This window comes from Anthonomus grandis, chromosome 7 (genome assembly GCF_022605725.1).
Source record: "Anthonomus grandis grandis chromosome 7, icAntGran1.3, whole genome shotgun sequence".
Lineage (NCBI taxonomy): Eukaryota > Metazoa > Arthropoda > Insecta > Coleoptera > Curculionidae > Anthonomus > Anthonomus grandis.
In genome coordinates this window covers 29,539,559-29,561,730 of record NC_065552.1, presented here as the reverse complement: position 1 = coordinate 29,561,730, position 22,172 = coordinate 29,539,559, and the positions used below count along the sequence as shown (strand labels likewise).

Here is a 22,172-nt window from a genome sequence, read left to right as displayed (position 1 = left end):
CATATTTCAATTAGCAAAATGACGACAAAATATTTAAATCCTAAAAGATCACATTGGATGAACCTAATGAATTGCTATATTGTACTTCTAACAGAAAAGCTCTGGGTCCTGATAAGATTCAGGACTTTTGGTACAAACGGCTAACTAGCATTATGCCGAGACTTCTTAAACTTTTAAACGACCTAATATTACAACCAGCATACGTACAAAACTTCCCTATGAAAGGTGAGACGAAAACAGATCAGCCTATCAAAATATAAACGAAATTCCTCTCTCCCAACTCTCTATAAAACCCTAAGAGGTATTATTAGTAACAATATATTCAATAAATGTAAATAATTGTAATAAATTACAGTCTTTTAGCAGAAAAACAAATTGGGTGCAGGAAAAGAGCGCAATATAGAGAGCAACTTATAATAGACGCAAATCAGTTAACTGCTCAGAATTCGGAATTTTAAGAAGAAAACGCACCAAAGCTGTTTTCCAAGATTTTGAAAATCCATTATGCCGATATATGTTGCGCCGATATCTATGTTTCAACTTGTGATGTTTTTTTCTTTAATAACGCAAGAAAACTATAATTTCGAACTCTGAGGATGATTTAAATATAATTCAAAACGATGGCCTAAAAATTTTTTTTATAGTCTGACCAATAAACCCACCACCACGTCATTTACTTAAAATAACTCTGGTCACTAACCAGTACATCAATAATAATAATAATAGCGCAAACGTGGCAAAGCAATCGCTAGATAGGTGCTGATGTGGCATTTAATGTCACCCAGTGGTGTTGTGGATAAATAAGAAGAAGTTAACAATAATAAGCTTCTTGGATTTCGTTAGAAATTATATCTCATTTATTGCAAAATAATCTTTTTACATCTTAAGTATATAAGGATGTTTGTTTATTAGAATAATAGTTCTTTGCTCTGGAGTAATTGTGTGACTTATTGATATTATGAAGATCTATTCCTTCCTGGAAAAGACCTTTTTGAAAAACTTTGAAAAACTGCCCTTTGCGGACACATACGGTATATAAAGGGTGTTTTAATAAAAGCCCAAGAGTTCAGTGTTAAATAAAACAGGGTTTTCTGTATATTCATTGATTTATAAAATATACATTTGGAAATTATGTATGAAACAAAATATCTTGTGAATAGCGTCCACGGCTTTGCCGGCTTATGAATACGACTTTGACGAAATTTTCAATAGCGTTATTGTATATCGTGGTATCTCATTGGTACAGCATCTATTTTCGACTTTCAATGATTGCATTGAAACTTTATTATCATAGCATTATAACATTCTCTATTCACCGTTACTGTATTATCTTCTTCGTTTTCAATAAAAATCGGTTCAAATATTTATCTAGATCATAATGCATCCATACAGCGACATCTTGTGAATCTATTGCTTTCTGATAAATCAGAGCCCTAAATGCGATAATTTTGCCTATTAACGGAGCCATCGAGGTGAAAATGAGCCCCACCGCTGAAAATGATTTTGTTTGCAAAAATAGAAGGTTGATCAAGAATCCAACTGAATAGTGAATTCTCTACGCTGTTCATGGTGTGCTAGCAGAAGTTCTTGAGTTAATTGGATTTTGTAGACATGTAGCTGTAAATCTTTAGTGAAAATTCGCTAAAGGATCAAGAGTGCCTTTTGAAATGACCAAATCCAAATAGAAGAATCATGAATCTACATCGCAGATAAAAATATGTAGCAACACGAATATAAAAATACACACTAAAAATAAGGTTAAAAAATATATTAAAAAATTAAAATGATCATAAATGCACTTCCGCGTCATCCTGCACCCCGTCAACACGTGGTCGTTCTTTCCTTTCCCATCCTTTGGAACCCTTCCTAGACCCTTTCCTGCCCTTGCCCTCTGCCAGTAGTGGTAGCTGAACCTATTCACGCCGGTAGCCTGGCCGGATGCATCGTGGGGGAAGCGTCACCGTGCATTTCAGTATTAAAAAGTGTGAAAACATCGAATCGGGAAACAGGGTACATACCCGACGGTTTTCCCGAATCTCCAAATCGTGCTGGCTGATTGCCTCGTAGCAGAAGCCATTGAAACTAGCAAGTCAAGTCAATGATCGTAAATGTATTCAGGTGGCAACGTAGGGTGAAAACTGGTAATTTAGGAATCCTTCTAGAGTATAGAATACATGTTTTCTCAAGAATTTTTTTATGTGGTATTTGAACTCTTTTATATATTTTTTTCACTATATAAGGTGTCTTATTAAATAGTTTAACACCCATATAATGTGGTCTATTTTGGCTTTTTCCTAAACGGCAATAAACTGGAACTAATTAGTTTTGTTTCTGGTGTCATAATCATATGCTCATATGAGTAGCCAATGAACCTTGATGTAAACAAGGTTTTCCAAAATATAAACAAGGGAGTGTCAATATTCCTAATTGGGTAAAAGAATCTCGGTAGTCCTATGTCCTATCTACAGCCTATTCCAGACAAAATTCTAATGATTTTCCTGTGTCCAAGTCCAAAAACCTTCTCTAAATAAGTGGATCCTCCTCATACTAACACACCATAAGCCATGACAATGTGAAGATGCCAAAGTACGCGGTTCTCAAGGTATCGGTCAACATCAATTTCCCATTTTAATTCTGAATCCAAGAGGATGCCAAGGAATTTAACTGATATAGTTTCTGTGGTTTTTCGTAATGTAAAGGTCATATTTTGACTTTTATCTTGGCTCAACGGAAGCTTGTTTACCAGAAACCGATTCCATTGTAGACAATGACGAATTGATATCTCTGGCCTTTCTGTCCCACTCTCGCGATCTCCCGTGATATTTTGTTCTGAACAACCTCTACGAGCTCGAATCGTTTATTTCACATCACTAACCGAAACAGTACTTTTGTATTTTTTGATGATCCTTTTCACAAATTAGGAGTATTATGTCGACCGATCATTGGACGCACTTTGTAATTATGTAATATTTTTAAGTCAAATCTTGCGTTCTTATTGAAAAACTCTCTATATAGGATACATATACCTTATATAATAGGATATCAAAATTTTTAGCGCATATAATACGGGCTATAAAATTTTTGAGGTCGACTTTCCCTCCCAAAATGTTTCTGTAACTTTATGTATGACGTCACTTGTTGCGTGCAATTTGAGAAGTGTAGCGGGCATCTTAACTCTGAACTTCTAGAATTGTTCTATTTCACGATCGCTTCACTGCTTCTTCTGTAGTCAGACACCCAAGATGTGCCAATTCTTGACTATCCCTGAAGATATAGATAGTTGTATGTATTATCACCGAAGAGAAAATTGTACATTGTTATAAGCGGGTCATATCGCGCTGCACAGCATTCAATCAAGCGATTTTATATCGGCGTCACGGGTGCCTGAATGGGGCCTTAAATGACAGTTGTACCTTTACTTGTTAAGGGTGACATCTGTCATATACCTTTTGTCATTTTTTGACGTTTTAAAATATTTTCCGATTTTTCTAGAGAATTTTCCCTAGAGATATCACATTCTAAAAATCTTCTTGAGAAAAATCTAACATGTCTAAACAAGGCGGTCTTGTTACATTCCTCACAAGTATCTACCATGACGAATTCAAATGGTACGTAGCAACTGATTAAAAACTCTTATTTAACCTCACTTTCTCTCAGAAGGGCGAAAGTGAGGTTAAATGAAAAATCAATTTTTTTTGCAGGGCCCTCGTCAAAAGTATCGGGATCTTTGCGCTGGGCGTACGAATAGCCCAGGAATGCCAAGGAATTGAACTAGTCCCTTACCAAGCTTAGTTTTTGTTAATTTATATTTAAGTATAGTTTATTTAGTATCTAAATGTTTTGTGTTTAACAATAATTAAACCAGTGATAAAAATGGCGCAGTTTGTTTTTTTGTTTAAATTTGCGTTTTTCGGTTTATGTTTTTTAATAGTGGGGGCGCGGCACGCGAAATTCAAAGGCAAGTGGCGGGAGCCCCTTTTGGACAGGTCCCCTCCGAATTTTGTTTATATTTTAGCTGATGATCTGGATTTGATGCTCAATGGGGTGGTAAGTATATTTCTTTGCTTCAGTTGATAAATAATAAGATGAGATGTGGGTGATTGCATAAATTACATGTTTTGTAATATTCAATTATCTGTACAATGCATTTAGAATACATTTACATATAAGAAATCTAATTGAGGAAACTGAACCCAGTTCTGGGAAAACATTGTTATAGCTGGGCATATAACACTGTTCAGTGTATGGATAATAGTTATAAAATTTATTTTATTATGACCTGCAAGACTAGTTAAAATATTGTGATTCATAAAATGTGGTGTGTCATGAATCAGATAGATACTTTAAATGAATAAGATATACTTTAAATGAAGAGTTCTACAACTGATTTGTCTTTGTTTACTTTTAGACTACTTTGTTGCTTTCTTGTTAAGCCCATCTTGGAGTACTTCTACATTGAGTAGATTGAAAGACTCAAAATAAATTTTTAAGGGTGACTGCTTTTAGATGTGGTTACAGGAGACATGAGTATTACTATCAGTCGGTCAGGGATAACCTGAACTTACCATTAGAGTGATGAAGAACATTACTTGACTTATGTTTTATGCATAAGGTTTTAAATGCTACTATAGATTGTCCCGAGTCATTGTCTCTTTTTAAGTGTAGAGTGCCTTCCAGATTGAATAGACAGTCAGAAATATTTTCACTCCCATTCCACCATACCAATTATGGTATTAATGAGCCAATTACATGAATGGCTTGGAGTGCTAATGGTCTGTCGAGACAGATAAGCTTTTTTGACTCTAAGATTACACCTGTTAAAAGGCAGTTAAAAAATATTATTTCATAGGGTCCTTAAATAATTAATTTGTCTTCACCTTTTATTGATTTATAGATACTCTTGTATCTGTGTATATATGTTTGTATAGGTATGTTATGTCCAGATACCGTGAAGATCAGCATAGATGGATCTCCTTTACCTCCTTCTAATAACCAGAAGAATTTGGGGATTGTCCTTGACACGGATCTCAGGTTTGAGGGGCATGTGTCAAGTTTGTTGAGGGCATGTTTTTATAAATTAAAAATACTCTATATGAACAAACAGGTTTTGACAGCTGATATTAAACTACATCTTTGTGATACATTAATTTTGTCAATTGTTAGTTATGCTCAAGTTCTGTTTTGGCCTGCCTTGTATCAACGTGAAAAGAATAGCCTTCAGAAAATTCAAAACGGGTGCCTCAAGTTTAGTTTTGGTATGAGTAAATGCGACCATGTCACTCCCCTGTTGGTCAGATCAGGGTGGCTTTCTTTGGATGAACGCTTTGTACTGCAAATGGCTACACTAGTCCATAAAGTTGTGTTTTCGGACAACCAGCTTATTTATCTAATAAATTAATTTCAAACTCCAAAATTCACGGCAGAACCACACGAAACGCGCATAATTTTGTTATTCCAGGGCATAAAACAGCAAAATTCCAGGGCTCATTTAGTTACAATGCTCCAAAAATCTATAATGCACTACCACCTGAAGTTAAGTCTCTTCTCTCTGGAACAACCTTTAAACAAAAAAATAAAAATTATATTTTTCAAAACCGACATAGGTAATCATCTCTGGTCCTTCATTGAAGTACCTACTATGATTTATTGCGCATAGCAGATTGTATTATATTTATTATTTTACATTTTTATTCTGCTATTATGTTCTATAAAATTTTGCATTTGTGCTTATTAATATGGTTAGATAGAGTAGCTTTAAGCTAGATCTCGCCATTACTTATTTAGTAGTTAAGAAAACATGTATTTTTATGCTGAATAAAGAAGACATTTATTATTATTATTATTATTATATTATTATGTAACACTTGTAAATGGATTCCATAAATAAATAAATATATTATTTGTAATATAATTTTATCATAGTCGGTAGTTATTATATTATTTTTAATTTGTCAATGATCTGATGGCTTCAACAGATGAAGACACTATGGTGTGTTTTGCAGATTATTTGGTACATATAATGCAGGGTAAAAAAAATTACTTATTTTTCCAAATTCACAAAAGGCTAACCAATGTCAAGCATTGAAGAAAAGAAATAATAGAAAAGCAGAACAAGAGCACAAAGTTCTACTAATTTGGCTATCCAATAAAAATTGATTAAAATTAAGACTCTGTAAAAGTTATATGACAAGGCTCTATGACACCATTAAAAAAAAAACAGGCCGCATATACCATTAAAAGGTCAAAATTCACATTTGAAATAGGTACTCTTTATTACTATAAACAGCTTTTTTCAATAAAATGTCCTTAATCTTGGATTTAAATTGGAGTGTGAGATACTTTCAGTTAATAGGCAAGTTGTAAAATGTAATTTTCAAATACTAGGCACAGTTTGATGCTACTAGTAAGCAGGAACAAGATCACGATTGTGTGATGATGATGATTGTTGTGATGATTATGAATGTTCCTAAGGGTCCCAAAGTCTTCCTTATTCTGCTTGACAAACATAAGATTGTCACACAGTCACAGTAAGAATTTCAAGAGCCCTATCACCAATCTTTATCTCTATATATAATCTTTATATACCAATTAAGTAGAAATCTGTTTACACAGAACCATACGTTGGTGGTCAAGTGTGTCAACAGAGAACCTTCAAGTGTATCAGCTGCAAAGAAGATATTTATCATAAGGTCACCATATTTATTTTTAGCAAACACTGTTCAAACCCTGGGGGCTTTCAGGACAGTTGCATTGGTAGAAAATATCACAAAATGTCTTCAATATCTACTAATAAAAAACATTATGCTTAATAAGTTTTATTTTAAATTAAAGTCATTTCCTTATCCAAGGACATAATAGAAATGTTTTCAGATATTACTATTGCTTTGATAGTAATATCTAGATTGTTCCATTAATGTTGTAATCATATTATTTGATAATATTAGATTTAAATGACAGAGTCATAAAAGAGGACTTGTGCTATTTACTAACATTTTATTCTTGTAAAAACATCAAGCTCACACAAAAAACACAAACTCACTATTCTTGGTATGCCCGATGAAGGATGTCCCATAATTAGTATATTAATGTAATATCTGATTAAAATAGTTATATACTAATAATAAAGTAATTAATATTTACTTAGTATAAACCAGCCAACCACCTATTAATGGTAAATAGTGATATATGTAGAATAAATATATTTCTATAAAAAAAAATAATTGAGAGATTTGAAAATTTCGTAGTACCACACCAAACCTTCTGTTCATTAGTTATAGCATGTTGGCAAATTAACAAAAGACATGCTTTTTTAATTTAAAATATAATTACCCGGATTTGAAAAAAAAGTTCAAATTTTTCTGTTTGTCCAAATTTAGTAGTAAAGCAGTATTTTTCAAGATCTTTAAATAATTTAGCACTTTAATGGTCCTAAAATGCAAATATATGAAATAGAATATTAAAAGAGTAAGGTCCAGTTCAAAAGAAAATAAAGTAATCCAAAAAATATTTATAAAATTCTTACATGTTATTTTATAACTGTTAATTTGTTTATATGCTAAGATGCTTATAATATTATATATTTGAATGTGAAAATGTTTATTCTATATACCTATATTGGGCAAAATTTCCTTTTAATAAATGAGGGTGATAAAAAAAAACATCTTTTCGCTGTAGTATTCAACTTTGTGAACCTTTCCAGCTTTTGATCATGTACAACAAACAGCAGATATTGTCTAAAATTGGACCTTGAACTTAAATCTTCTTTCAGTCAACCTACCATAGGAGTAAAAATCCAAATTCCTACCAAATAATAAGATAACAAACCATTAAAACGCTTTGAATCTTTCTCAAATAGAAAGGAATACAATGTCGTAATTCTGTGATGCTCAGCACAATGGAAATGAAAAATGTTCTTAATATGATATTTTAACTTCTTCTAACTTTGTTTTAGACAGCCATGAAAAAGACTCTAAACCTCATCGCTGACAAGGGCAAGTTTTTCATGCATGCAGTAAGTATATACTTCTTTTCACATCTTGATAAATGTAAAAGATAAACCAACACTTCAAATTTTGTACAGTTTGTTAATACCCCACTGTGCTGTCCGAGCAGAAGCACCATTCTAACAGGAAAATACCCGCACAACCTTGGAGTATTCAACAATTCTTTATCTGGAAACTGTTCCAGCGAATACTGGCAAAAACACCATGAGCCCCATTCAATTGGGGCCTTATTGAAAAATAAAGCTAACTACACAACGTTTTATGCTGGAAAATATTTAAATCAGGTAAAATGCGGCTGTGAAGTTTTTAAATTTTCATATATAATGGTGTATTTATTTTGAAGTATGGTTCAAAGTTTGCCGGAGGAACTGCACACGTCCCCAAAGGCTGGGATTGGTGGATAGGGCTAAAAGGAAACTCCAAATATTACAATTATACTTTATCTGTTAATGGAACCAATATGGCTTTGAAAAATTTATATTTAACAGACTTATTGGTAAAAAAATGTTCTTAGATTGAGAAAAATGTTTGTAATACATTTTTTAGGCCAATTACAGTTTAGCCTTTCTGAATGAAAAGAAACCAGACAATAACCCATTTTTTATGATGGTGGCTCCCCCTGCTGCTCATTCGCCTTTCATTCCTCCAAGACGATATGTCCACTCATTTCCGGATGTAGAGGTGGTCAGGAATCCTTCTTTTAATTACACACCTCATAACGTAAGTTAAGTTTTTTTTTTAATATGTCTGTAATAAGAAAAATACTTTGTAGAAACATTGGGTGGTCAAAATGCCCCCAAAGAGACTCCCAACAAACATAACAATCTTGAACCAAATACAGAGAAGGAGGTTTCAAACTTTACTCGCCGTAGACGACTTGGTCGAGAGGATCGTTTTGATGTTGAAAAAAATGAAAGTGTTTCATAAAACTTATTTTATTGTTCATTCAGACAATGGATTTCATATCGGTGAGAGTTTTGTTAATAAAATAAAATATGCGTGACCAAGATTTTTAGGTCAGTTCGGTCAGCCCTGGGATAAACGTCAACCGTACGAGGCCGACACCCGAGTACCACTTTTCATAAGCGGTCCTGGTGTTGGAAAAAAAATTCTGGAATCTTATCCGGTGTCTTCTGTTGATCTGGCACCAACTATTTTAGGTAGGAAACTCATTGTACTTGTAATTTTTTTTAATTACTTAGCTATTGGCAAAAATACACGTCACTAACACTTACGATGCTCCTATAAGTCCTGGTCACAAATTTCCACAATTATACAAATAAATTATATAGTTTTTCCAAATGATTGGATAGGTAGGCGATGGTTCATTGAATGGCCACCCAGATCGCCAGATTTAACTCTCCTTGATTACTTTTTATGGGGATACTTAAAAAGTAAAGTGTATGTCACTAAACCAGCGAGTTTAGAAGATTTAAAAGGATTAATACGCCGGGAAATATTACTCCAGATGTCATTGACAACGTTCTAAAAGAATATTTAAATCGCCTTGGTTATTGTCAGGTTTTTAACGGTGCTCGTTGTTAACCGTATTTCTTTAATTTTACATTTTATCATCGATTTTCGTTCAAAATTGCTTATATAACCACTAATCATTTGTACCATATCCTTTGTAAAAAAATGTGTTCTTTCTGATTCTGCATTAAAAAATTGTGGTTTCCATTTAAAAAACATTGATGACGTTGATATTTTTTTTGAGTCACCCTGTATATTTAATTTCCAGAAACCATTTCATTTTTATTGAGTTTATTGGCTACTTTACGGATGCACTGCATAGTAGTAGTAGTAGTCGGACCAGTGGTGTAGACCGTATAGTAGTAATAAGTTAAAATTGGCAGCACTAGTGGCCCAAAAATGATTGAACAGCCGAATGACTTTTTCAAATTTAATACAGACCTTTTTAGATGTCAGATATGACTGTCGTTACAATATTAAACAGTATTAATACTTATGTTGCAGTAGGTCCTAATCGAATACAGTTAAAATATAAGATTATTAGATGACTAGCAAAATTTAATTGTACTAAATAGCAAGACAAAAAACTATGTACTTCAGGTAAGCGATAATATATGTATACAGGCTCTGCCAACGAACACCTTGGATATGGAAATCTTTTATTAGAGAGTAGATAATGTTTTCAAGTGAAGAGGGGAGTAATGCAGTTGAATTGTTTGCCAAATATCTTTCTAGTGTTTACTCTGATACATCATATCGAGTCCCTGATTATTACGTCAATCTTAAAGAGCAATTTAATGTAAACTCAATTAGGATCTGTTAAGTAGATGTGTTCAGTGAAATACTTAATTAAAAATGCAACATCTCTATTGTATTGCTATGAAATGAGTGTATTTGTGCTCTAGCTAAATCAGTGTTTAATATGTAATTATTCCCACTTTTTGAAAGAGGAAGACTAGCGATGTCACCAATTACCGAGGAGTCTGTAATTACAGTCCTCTACCCAAACTCTTAGATAAAATAGTAACAAAGGAATTAACTTGGTAATGTCAAGGCCAAATTACTGAACATCAACATGGTTTTCAAGTGGGTTTTTCCACTGTTACCAACCTCATTTCTTATGAGGACTGTGTGTTGGGTGCTTTTGAAAAAGGTTTACCGGTTGATACCGTGTATACGGACTTCTCAAAAGCGTTTGAGTAAATTTTTGAGCTCTTATGCTTGCGAAGTTTGTATGGTTGGCTTTTGATTTAAATCTAAATTCTTGGCTAGAGAGTTATTTGCTTGAGAGATTTCAGTGTATAAAACTAAAGTATTCTTTCTCTAAATCTATGGTGTTCCTCAAAGTCAGTTGCTCTTTAACCTGTTTATGATACTTCAATATTCATAAAAGATTGAGGTTTTTTTGTTATTTGCTGATAATATTCTAGCCATTAATTCCTTTTGTCAATGTTAGTTATTGCAGAAGGACTAGTCTAGTTATTGGAAACAGTGTAATCTAAATAGTTTAGAATTAAATGCATTAAAATGTAACTCGATTTCTATTTCTGGGTCACGCAATCTAATTTTATTTAATTATAGCATTGGTTCTCCTACTCTAAAAATAGTAACGGAGGTAAAAGATCTTGCGTTATTTTGGAGGGCAAATTACCATTTGTACTACATACTGAAAAATCTATAAAAAGCGTTTATTGAAGTTTCGGTTTTATATCTAGATTTAGCGGTGATTTTTCATGTTCTGTACTTAAAATCTTGTTTTGTACTTTGGTACGATCTAGGTTTAGAGTATGCTAACCAGTACAGAGATAAGTTCTAAGAAATTGGTCCTTTAAACTTAAAGTTCCAAAAATAATGCACATACTAACTATAAATCAATTTTATCTATGTGGTTGATGGATACGCTCGAATTAAGGCTGATTTATATTTTATTTTGAAATTACTGAATGGAACTATTCAGGGGACAAGACAACAACTGTCTTATCTTGATTTCTACAGAAATAATTACGTCCAGTGTCTAACCGCCATTAGTTTTAATTTTATTAAAAATCTTATATTGTACATATTGTTTCGCATAGTATATAAAATACCTAAATTAATATCAATGAACCTTCCAGTCAGCATTATTGCATTATTACGCCTGACCTACATTTATTACTAAAACCAAGTCACCCATTGTAAATTAAAAGTGATGAATCGACTATTGTATTTACTATAAATACGCTAGGGGAAATTAATAAAATTAGCATTAACGATCACGTTGTGTCTCATTTAACATCCTGCAAACATCCGACTTCTTCAGTGATCAATGACGATTGTGACCCTTGATCAATCAGTAGTCGAAGTATCTGGTTGGTGTTTTGAGTTGCAACTTGAACCAATGCCGTTGCTAGCAGCACATTTTCTTGTTGGTTATCTACATAGTGGCTGCTGGTGTTCTGACGTATGGCATTATTGTCCCCGTATCTTCTGCCTGACCCTCTTATCTGATTTTGACGTTGGTTAATATTCCTTTCGTTAGTGGGAGCTCTGTCCATATGCAGGAGTGTATGATGATTGCGTTTACAGATGGTACATATTGCAGTAATTTGGCATTTTTGCTGCGATTATGACTTAAGCAATTAGCACATATTCCTTGGCTGTAAATTTCATTGTTTCGTTCATTTGGAGATAGTGCCTTAAATTTATGGCACTGGAATATGCCATGATTTTGCATTTTACAAAAGGTGCACCCATGATTGCTGATGCTCTTGGTTTTTGATTCCTTTGTTATTGCTTCTAACGACTGAAACCTTCTCTCCAGAAATTCCATAAACCCTTCAAAGTCATGAATTTCATATTTCAATTACTACGATCCAGCGTTCTTTTCATTTGTATGGATTAGACATACATGTTTTCAACTGCGTATTTAAAAGTTCTCTCAAACATATCAATTTTTCTACTAATATATAATATAAATGTATATGAGTAGCATAATGATATAACACTTAATTTAAATATTGTAATTCACTATACTGTATGCTGATTTGCCATTTTTTGCACGAGTTTTTGTTTTAGATTTAGCAGGTGTAAAACCCCCACATCACATGGACGGCAAAAGTTTTAAAAAACAGCTTCTATCTAAAAAAAATAATATCGGGTTTCGATTTGTTTTTATGGAATACTGGGGAGAAGCTAATGAAAAGACTGTAGATCGAGAGTGCGATTTGGCTTACGATGGTGACAATTTAGCAGTAAGAGTTACAATTAATGATGTGTTATTACTTACACGTTTTTTTTCTTTATAAGGAATGTAGTACTAGTCAATGGTGCAAATGTCAAGATAGCAGGAATAACACTTACACCTGTGTTATGGACTTTCGTGAAGCTCTTAGGTTTAAATATTGTAGATTTGCTGATAGTCAGGTAAGATTTTTATACTGATAAGTTTTAAATGCAAATTTAGTACTCAAAAAATAAAATTATTGATAAGAGTTTTAGAGACATTTTATGAATTTTCTGAAATATCGGTGAACATTTAGAGAATGATCTGTGCGAGCAATGTCAATAAGATTGGAACACTAAAAAACAGCTTCTTAACTTAAAATGTGGCGTTTGAAAAATTTGGGCAATTCCAATCAAGCGACGAAATTAACCTCAGTCACTACCAAACTCAGTGCTCAATCTCAGTGCATTCATAAAATTTTATTTCATTGCTTTACTCCACACTGGTAAATGAAGATCAGCTTAGCTCTCAACGTCAAACTGAAGCACTGCAGATGCTGTCGGGCTGTTGACGTTGTTAAAGTCCAGGAATTTTCTGTGATCTGTTTTGACATTGTATCACATAATACTGGTGTTGAAGCTTAATAAATATAGTTTCCATGGTTTCGAGGCTTAGGGGATTTAAAGTCATATCTCTCTGAGAGGAAGGAAGTTTTGATCAGTTTCTCTGTCTTATCTAATCTTTATAAGGGAGAGAACAGTGGCCACACTTGTAGGTTTGCAACACATCGTCCCTACAATGTCCAACTATCGAATGTGAAAAAAAGGATTTTTCAAATTCGATACATTGCTGTTATACTAGACGTAATACGTCTTGTGGCAAATTATTGAATCCGTAGCTCCTTTAGAACGCGTTTTAGAAGTAGCGAATATATATGTATTTCTATATTTTACAGAATCAAAGTATCGAATATTCACATTCGTTTTTTTGTACCGAGATTACAAAAACTTGTTATATTTGTAAATCTACACACTATCGAATATGACACATTTGTTAGTTAGACACCGCAAATATCAAAAAATCTTCAAAATCTTGTTGATGAAAAAATTTTACTTTCATTGATGGTGTATGGTTTCAATATAAAAAGAATGAAAACAAACACATTTTAATGAAACGAAACTATAATGAGGACTTTTTGAAATTAGTGGCTACAAAAAAAGAGGATATTATCAAACAACTCCTTCTACTCCTTATAATAATAGACTTCCCATCACCGATGTAAAAAAAGAGATCTTTTGTCAATGTGCTCACAAAATTTGATCCCAAAACCCTACCACCAATACTACTACTCCCTACCAACATCAAGCGAAGTAAGGGACTGTCTATCAGAGCCAGATGCTAATGAAGATGAAGATAAGCCCGAATACAAGAGATTTAAAAAATATTTCTAATTGTAATTTAATTTCATGTTTAAATTTCCGTGAGAATGATGATTCTTCTATCATTTAATTCCACTTAACCATATTTTTATCTTGTTCTTGGTTTCGTTTTCTAATGTGTTAAGTGCTTATAATAAATAATTTGTATGTCATTTTTTGTTTTATTACTTGACTATTATTAAAAACAAAAAAATTAAATTTTTATAACACAAACAATCGAATATGTCACATTCGATTCTTTGAAGTAAAATTTTTGACAAAGCCGTAAATTGGTACACATTTTTAATAAGATGCAAAGTGACGATAGATTTTTAGCCTATAATAAGAAAAAAAAACTATAAGTGTTAGCACTATCACAAAAAGAATGAAAAACTGCATAGCATTAATATAAAAAAAAAAATAAGTTGGCATATGCGATAATTTTTAAATGACAATTAAATATGTTTTTTAGCTCTCCTGAAAAGTAGGTATTTTCACATTCGACATTTGGACATTGTAGGGACGACATGTTCTCTGTGGACACTACACAGATCAAGACTTGGGGTGTAATACTTATCAACTTTCCTTTAACCTATGAAAAACTCATATTGTGGAATTCATAGATATGGCCATGGATAATGTTGCCATTCAAATTCTAAATACCTTGGTTTACACATGGATTACCAATTATTATTAAAATTTTACTCTGATTTAAATTATTTAAATAATAAAGCTATATTCAGGCTCTTATAGTATAAAGGCTGCTGGGTGCGGGAACTTGGTACCAATCTTGCAAGAACTACTTATTTCCCACTTACAGAATCCAAGAATTTTTCCAACCAAGTCTTTGTTTTGGAAACTGTACTTCCTATTCATAGATATCATTCAGATTTTTAAAATAACAGAACTTTTCAAGGATTATAAGGAGGATTGAGGATTATATTCTTTTCTTGCCTATCCGTCATTTCAGTTAAACAAAACGCTTTATTATTCATACAGGTCTTAAGATTTCAACACTTTTTAATTGACATATTCTTACAAGGATATTTTTTGAATGGTGGTTATAGTAAAAACTCCTATTCATCATAAATTCGCCTTTGGTTAGATTTGTAGATGTGACCTGCTATGCATCTTATTATCTGAAGACTACAGGGGAAGAACGATCTAAGTCACATTTTTATATTTTTGAGAAAAACGAATTTGAAATTTTGAAGACTTCCATGCAAAACAATAAAAAATTAATCGTTTTGTACTATTTTTTTATGAGAAGTCATTAACATGGGCAATACTTAGGGACTAAAAATCATAAAAAAATAAACAGAATTTTGAAAAAAAAAATTGAAAATTCCTTCTCTTCGGTGTACCGAGAAACGATCCAAGTCCACAAGAATTAGGTTTGAACGCCGCTATAACAAGAATACAACATTACTAAGGACCTTAATATTTGACCGTTGTAGCTGACCTTCATTACGAAGTAGCGCGTCATGTTTGGCACGGACATTATAATAGACATTGGTATTGATAGTTACTTTTGCTGAAAAAGAAATGACCTTATTATTAGTAGAAAATATAACTTCATCGCTGTCACTTACCATATCTGCATCAACTACAGTCCTATTATTAACATGATAAGGCAAATTAGTGTAGTAGATTTGTGACGTTTCATCTACAAACTTCTTAAGTTCCTGCAGTTGGTCATACTTCAACTTGGGAATAGGAATGAGGCCATTGTAAAGTTTGTCCGGTGTTGCAGCCGCTATGCCTGGCCTTGGGGGTATTAGAACAAAACTTGATAGCTCATTGTAAGTTTCTCGCATTTGAATTGTTCGTGGATGCTGATGGCTTATTATTAGTTCTTTTATTGGCCTTGTTGGAAATGGACAGGTTTTTTTATATTGAGGGGTTAAAAATTTTGTCCATGCATGGAAAATGTCTGTAGTACACTCAATATTATTAATGGCATTGGTTTAACCCTAGCACTTTTAAAAACCTTGATCCATTGGGATGGAACTTCAACTCTTGTTTTCTGTTTGATGAGAGCAAAGTCTTTATCTATAGCCCCCGAATTGGAAATGTAATTTTGATTTTATCAAACCTACCTTCTTTATGGACCATATGATGTAAGAGGCGTATAATGGTGTAATTCTTATTTTGGCCTGCGACTGAGTCGCAAAATATTTCCAAACATCTAACAGTTTGTCCTAGAATATTATGGCAAAAATCATGTAATAAAGACGCGACTTCATCAGCACCTTTCTTGGCAATAGTCTCAGGGTATGTATAAAAAACAGCCTCATTGGTTGAGAGCTTATGAATATTAAAACTGACAAAGGTCAATTGCCTTTTGTAGTATACATCATTGGTAGTGATGTTGGGTGTAGGAAAATTTTTGGAAAAGTCCATGGTTATAGCTTCAATTGACTCATCTTTTCTGGACTGTATTTTAGCGTGTCGCTTTCTAGTATAGAAAGTAGCTGTTTTAAGTTTATGCAATTTATTTTCATTTTCCAAACTTTTAATTTCATTTTGTAATTCCAACTGTGCCTCGTTTTCGATAGTGTTCTTTAGTTTCTCTTGTAGTGACTTCATTTATGTGTTCATCACACACACTACACGTATCGGAGCGAGGATACCCGAAACTAATATTAAAATCTTTGACGAAAATTTGTCTGTATGCTTCATAACTTATTGGGTCATTGGAGAATTTGTCGCCGTACATTTTGTGCATTTTCTTAACGTTAAGCTCTTCAGGGAGGTAGATCTTTAATGATTTTTTAAGGCTATAATGTGACTTCCTACTTTTAAAAGATTTTATGTGGTTACGCACATTTTCGATTCACTGAGAGCTCAATCGGTGAGGGCGATTCTGATGTTTCCCCCTCATATCAGCAAAAACAATAACCGCCTTTCTTTAGGTAGTTTTTCATAGTCATAATACGGCGATTGGTAATCCCGTGTAACAATATAAAAGCTTTTTGACATACCTCGGTTTCTTCCATCATGCCGCCCTCGCAATCTAGTTTAATTCTTCCTTTAAACGTATACGACTTATCTCTAAGCCTCGCTGTTTTGTCTAGGTCTTCTTCTACTAACATTCTTAATCCCGATTAATCCGCATAAATGGCTGTTTTGACTATTTCTATTTTCTAAGCTATTAAAGTTTTGAATGATTTTTCGTCTTTTTTCAGCGGATATAACCTCAAAACAACGAAATCTTTTGCAGCCACATGCATTACCCGTCTCATAAGTATGATTTATCAAAAATTTTGCCGCATCACTTACACGTCCAAGCTTTAGTCTTTTTTTACTGTTTTTCAAAACACTTAAAGATATATCACTGTCACTACTATTACTTTCTTCCGACATTTCAAGGTAGCAAAACAAACAATACACAACGCCAACAACCTCTTAGGACGATACAACAATAACGACTAAAATGCTAACAAATCTTAAAGGATTTAAGCGGACACATTGTGGACTTCGACCGTTCTTTGTCGAGTTCGGGCGGACTTGGATCGTTATTCCAAAGTGTACCAAACTTATATCGCTGATTTTAGTGGACTACGATCGGTATTCTGAAGAATATTTTATGGCACATTAAAGTACCAGGGAAATGGTATAAAAATAGCGAATAATCAAAAATTTTACAATTTTGACTTGGATCGTTTTTCCCCTGTGGTCTTCATCTATTATGTTACGTGATGAAAATGTGTGAGGTCTATGAATTAAAATTTCTTTTTCCTTAATTAATTGACCGACTTTTAAATAATATATGATTGTGTAAGTCATATTTTATGTTTTTAAGTAAGGAAAGCTCTACACATTTTATTCTTTGAAAACTATTTAGTATTTAGGTTATTGATGAGTTGATACTAAATTATGGTTGTTATTGGGTTTTATGATCAATGTAATCTTCATCGCTCCCATCGATTATAAAATGCAGCTAGCGTGAGTAAAGATATTTTTCTACTACCGTGCGTAAAGGTGCGCCCTTTACACACTTCCCTGGGTGTGAAAAGTTTCACTTTTTACGTACTAGTGACTGAAAAAGTCTTTTGTAAGTAATTTGACATTTATAATTTGTCAACAAATGTTTTGACCTTTTTTTACTGTAAAGTCGTTTAAGTGCGTAAAGTAATTTGATTTCAAATCTCCTTTTTTATTCATGGGAATTGTCTTCCCATTCATCAAAAAAGGATCATTTTACACACTTGTTACATAAATAACTATTATTTATTATTTTCCTAGTTAATAATGAGATTTTTAAGTGATTTTTATTTAAGTAATACAATTTTGTTATATCTTAAATCTATATGTTGATTTTTTTCTAGCGATTCGTAGAAGCCTACAACCTTGTCCTTGACCCATACGAGCTCAGAAACGTCTATTCAAAAATGAACTCCAAACTCATAAGATATTACAATAATATTTTGAACAAATTTAAAAAGTGTTCAGGAAGAGGTTGTAAAACATTATAGTAGAGTGATTCGAAACTATAGTAGAGTCTATTATGTGCACTTACGTAGATCTGCCGCTAAGAAAAATTTAATTCTAGGCCAAACTGCATTTTTTATATATTACTCATTGTGATTTACAATTTATAGCAATAATAAAAAAAAACTAGAACAACGAACCTGAGGTACCTATGTGAAAAAACTTAATTTTATATACGGAGGTTTTTTTAAGCAAATACAAGTTTAAGCAAATACAAGTTTTAACCGAACTAAAATTAGATCTGTAAGGTTTAAAAGAAATCTCCTATTTTAATTCACTTATAACCGTTTTAAATGTGATTTAACTAATAGGTGGCATATATCTCTTAATGCCGCCTTGTGACTATAAATGAAGGTTAACAATGAATTTGTAAATTAAAAATTCTTCTATTTAGTTTACATTCTCTGCAGATAAAACCCATAAATACTTTTCTTTCTAAGTACAAACTTCAAATAGTTTCAATAGGGTAATGTAACACTTCAGGCATTAACTGTTTACTCTTAAAATTCTCAATTGCCATGCATTCTGGAATGGCCAATTTAGGCCTTCGATAGCTCTTTGTTGAACACAACAATCTTTTAATTGAAATTTATCCTAGTATTTCCTGTTTTTTACAATATAATGCGTAAATTAATCTTGGATCTAATATTTCTACAAATTATTTTAAAATTTACATAATAAACTTTAAATTAACTCTTTATTAAGTCATAGAACCTGAGAAAAATTAAAAAAAAGGAGTAGATTTATTTATTAAGGGAATTTAGAACTAGCTTAAAATGTTTATAAATGAATAATAAAAAAAACACTCTGTATATTACAAGGTTTTTTAAATTATAAAATATATAGATGTTTATGTGTATTTACTGAATTCTATGTCAAACATAAAAACAAACCATTAGGTTAACTTACCCCAATTTATTTATAAATTGCCGAAGCAGTGGTCTTTAAGTAAATTTCAATGGCCTGCTTTGTAAAAAATACTAATGTGAATACGGTACTAAGTCGGTTAATAATTTTAGCACGAAATCGTTGAGGGTCGTAATAATTTAACATACAAGATCATCTACTGGTTTGTTATTATATTTTGGCCATAATGGTAGTAAGCCTTCGCCTAATAACACACAGGGACCTTTTTTACAAAAATATTATTTAAATTATCTTGCCTTAATTTATTTAATCTGTTGTACTTATATGTGGTAACGACATTCCTATCTATTGTGCATTTGCCGCTAACTAATCCCACCCAAAATAGAGACTAGACTTAGATTGTGATATGTGGATAAGTATTATAATAAAATATAGGTTTTGGTACAAACAAGTATTTATGATGGGCTGTATAACTTTATTAAACTGCTTTATAATGTAAATGAAAATCTAATATATTGTTAGTTTTCTAACAAATAAATGTATGCTTTTTGATAACAATTATTAGTGTGTGTTTTTAGTTCCCAGTTATTCTGGCCATTCCAGTGTTTTAATATGAATTAAAAATAAGGTAAAAATGTTATTTTGCATAACATTTATTTTAACGCTAAATGCAATTCAATTGAAAGTTTACAAACTATATTCAAAATAAACTATTATTTCGATGATTTAAATTACGCGGGAATTTATGTCCTATTTATACGATACGTCTTTAGGACCATAGATTAAGCCTAAATCTACATTGGTACGTAATTACGTATCAATATGGATTCAGGCTAATACTTCTAGATCTGTTTATGAACAGGAAAGGGCAGTGTGTAATGCAGAAATGACGCTGGCTCTCATAGTCGGTACGCAGCCGGAGGGTGGCTGCGTAATCATCAAGTTCATGCTGTTGCTATGTCAAGAAAAAAGTAAAGAAACATTACACGGGCTCACTATACAATATCAATATGTATTTTTTTGGATTCCTTCACCATGTCTTACTACGAATTTTCTAACATTAGTTAAAGCTGTTGAGGTGTTTTAATTGAGACTTAATAGAAAGAGAGTCAGAAACAACACAGAATGATTTCTAGGGAGACGTCTTTTCACTCAAGCCTTACAATACATGGTGATCTAAAAAAATAATATGTATTGCGTTACAATTTTGATTTTTAAATAGAAACCCCCCTTAAAAAAATAGATCATAGATTAATTGATACTTCTTAGGTAGGAAACTCTCATAAGAACCAATAGAACACTCAACCGTGGATGAACGTTGCGCCCTCTGAATGTCGAGGAGTATTAGTACTAACCAGAAACTTAATTGTGGCGTCAAATTTGAATTTTGATCTACTATACGTAGCGCTTAAAATTAGTGTGAAATATGTGGTTCTTTCGGGAACTCTAGTACGCAAATAGAAAAAATGTTAAATTGCGGCTTTTTTTGCCTCCATATTAAACAAAGTCCCCCATTTATCACTTTTTTTATTTGCGTACTATAATTTCTAAGAGATCCTTACGTTTCCTACTAGATACATAGGTTTGGGTTGCAAAAATTAAACAAAAAATTTTCGCAATGTGTCTATAATGTGAAAAGGGATTACAGCAAAAATCCACAAGTTATACAATAAAAATTAGCATTTATACAAGTTAAAGTTATATACAAGGTAGAACATTATATGATATATATACATTATATACTCATAATTATGACGGATTTCTCCAAGGTGAAGTACCATTATGTAAAGCAAAATGAAAAACGAAAATCATTTCTACTTCGAAATTTTTATTTTCAATTAATCCCGATGCGTTTCGGTTTTTACACCATTGTCAAGGGAGAAATGATATTGTTACAAAATGTCTATAAGCACATTAAAATTTAGGGCACAATGATAATAAACACATTGGAAAAGCCTAGGGATATTTTTATAAATTGACCTTATTTTTTTTAAATTGTTCTGGATAAATAATAGCCGAATTATAGTAATTAAGACTCTTTTACTATACTAAAAAAAGAACCAAAATTACAAAAATAAAGAACTGCCTATAAATTAAAAAAAAAAGTCAACAATTTCTTTAAAAATGTATTGTTTTCTATAATGAAAAAAAATGTTTTTTAAATTAGATACAAAAAAAATCTTTATAAAAAACGCAAATTAGTACAAAGTATGACCTCCAAGCTGGTTTATGACGGCTCGACATCTATTGTTCATAGACAAAATAACGTTGTCGATGTTTTGTTGGGGTAAGTTTGCCCATTCCGCTATCAGTCGCTCCCGGAAACGAAAGGCAGTGTAAATGTCACCCATCTGTGGAATCATTTTTCGTTGGAGCATATCCCATACATGCTCAATTGGATTAAGGTCAGGAGATTGTGCTGGCCATGGCAATACATCAATCCCCTCGTTCTCCAACCAGTCTCTCACTACGCGTGCGAAATGTGGACGCGCATTATCATGCATTAGGTGGAAGTTTGGGCCAACAGCGCCAGCAAACGGACGAACAACAGGTTGAAGAATGTAGAGAATGTGTCTTAACCGTTCTGCATTTCCAGATCGTCTCCATACCCTCACTCGACGTGAATCTGGATGAAATCCAAAACTGGATTCGTCGGTGAATGAAACTGTAGCCCAACCATGTTCATTCCAGTTTTGATATTCTAGGCACCATTCT

General features: G+C 32.6%; 1 protein-coding gene across 1 annotated transcript; it reads left to right on the top strand.

The window, feature by feature from the left end:
• Window positions 1–3,428: 3,428 nt before the first annotated feature.
• Window positions 3,429–20,016, top strand: LOC126738750 (N-acetylglucosamine-6-sulfatase-like). The gene is made up of 11 exons (XM_050444189.1): window positions 3,429–3,608; window positions 3,702–4,047; window positions 7,952–8,011; window positions 8,081–8,287; window positions 8,347–8,499; window positions 8,550–8,723; window positions 8,776–8,971; window positions 9,020–9,163; window positions 12,531–12,706; window positions 12,762–12,878; window positions 18,428–20,016. The coding sequence occupies exons 2-11, from the start codon at window positions 3,874–3,876 to the stop codon at window positions 18,572–18,574; spliced, it is 1,548 nt and encodes a 515-aa protein (XP_050300146.1). The 5' UTR covers window positions 3,429–3,608; window positions 3,702–3,873; the 3' UTR covers window positions 18,575–20,016.
• The last annotated feature ends 2,156 nt before the right edge of the window (window positions 20,017–22,172 follow it).

Bases quoted from the DNA above. Each gene is read 5' to 3' on its own strand.
- LOC126738750 (XM_050444189.1), top strand. From the start codon at position 3,874: ATGGCGCAGTTTGTTTTTTTGTTTAAATTTGCGTTTTTCGGTTTATGT. The intron at 8,288-8,346 runs GTAAAATGCGGC...TTTATTTTGAAG, and splicing joins CTGGAAAATATTTAAATCAG to TATGGTTCAAAGTTTGCCGG. The intron at 8,972-9,019 runs GTGAGAGTTTTG...CAAGATTTTTAG, and splicing joins AGACAATGGATTTCATATCG to GTCAGTTCGGTCAGCCCTGG.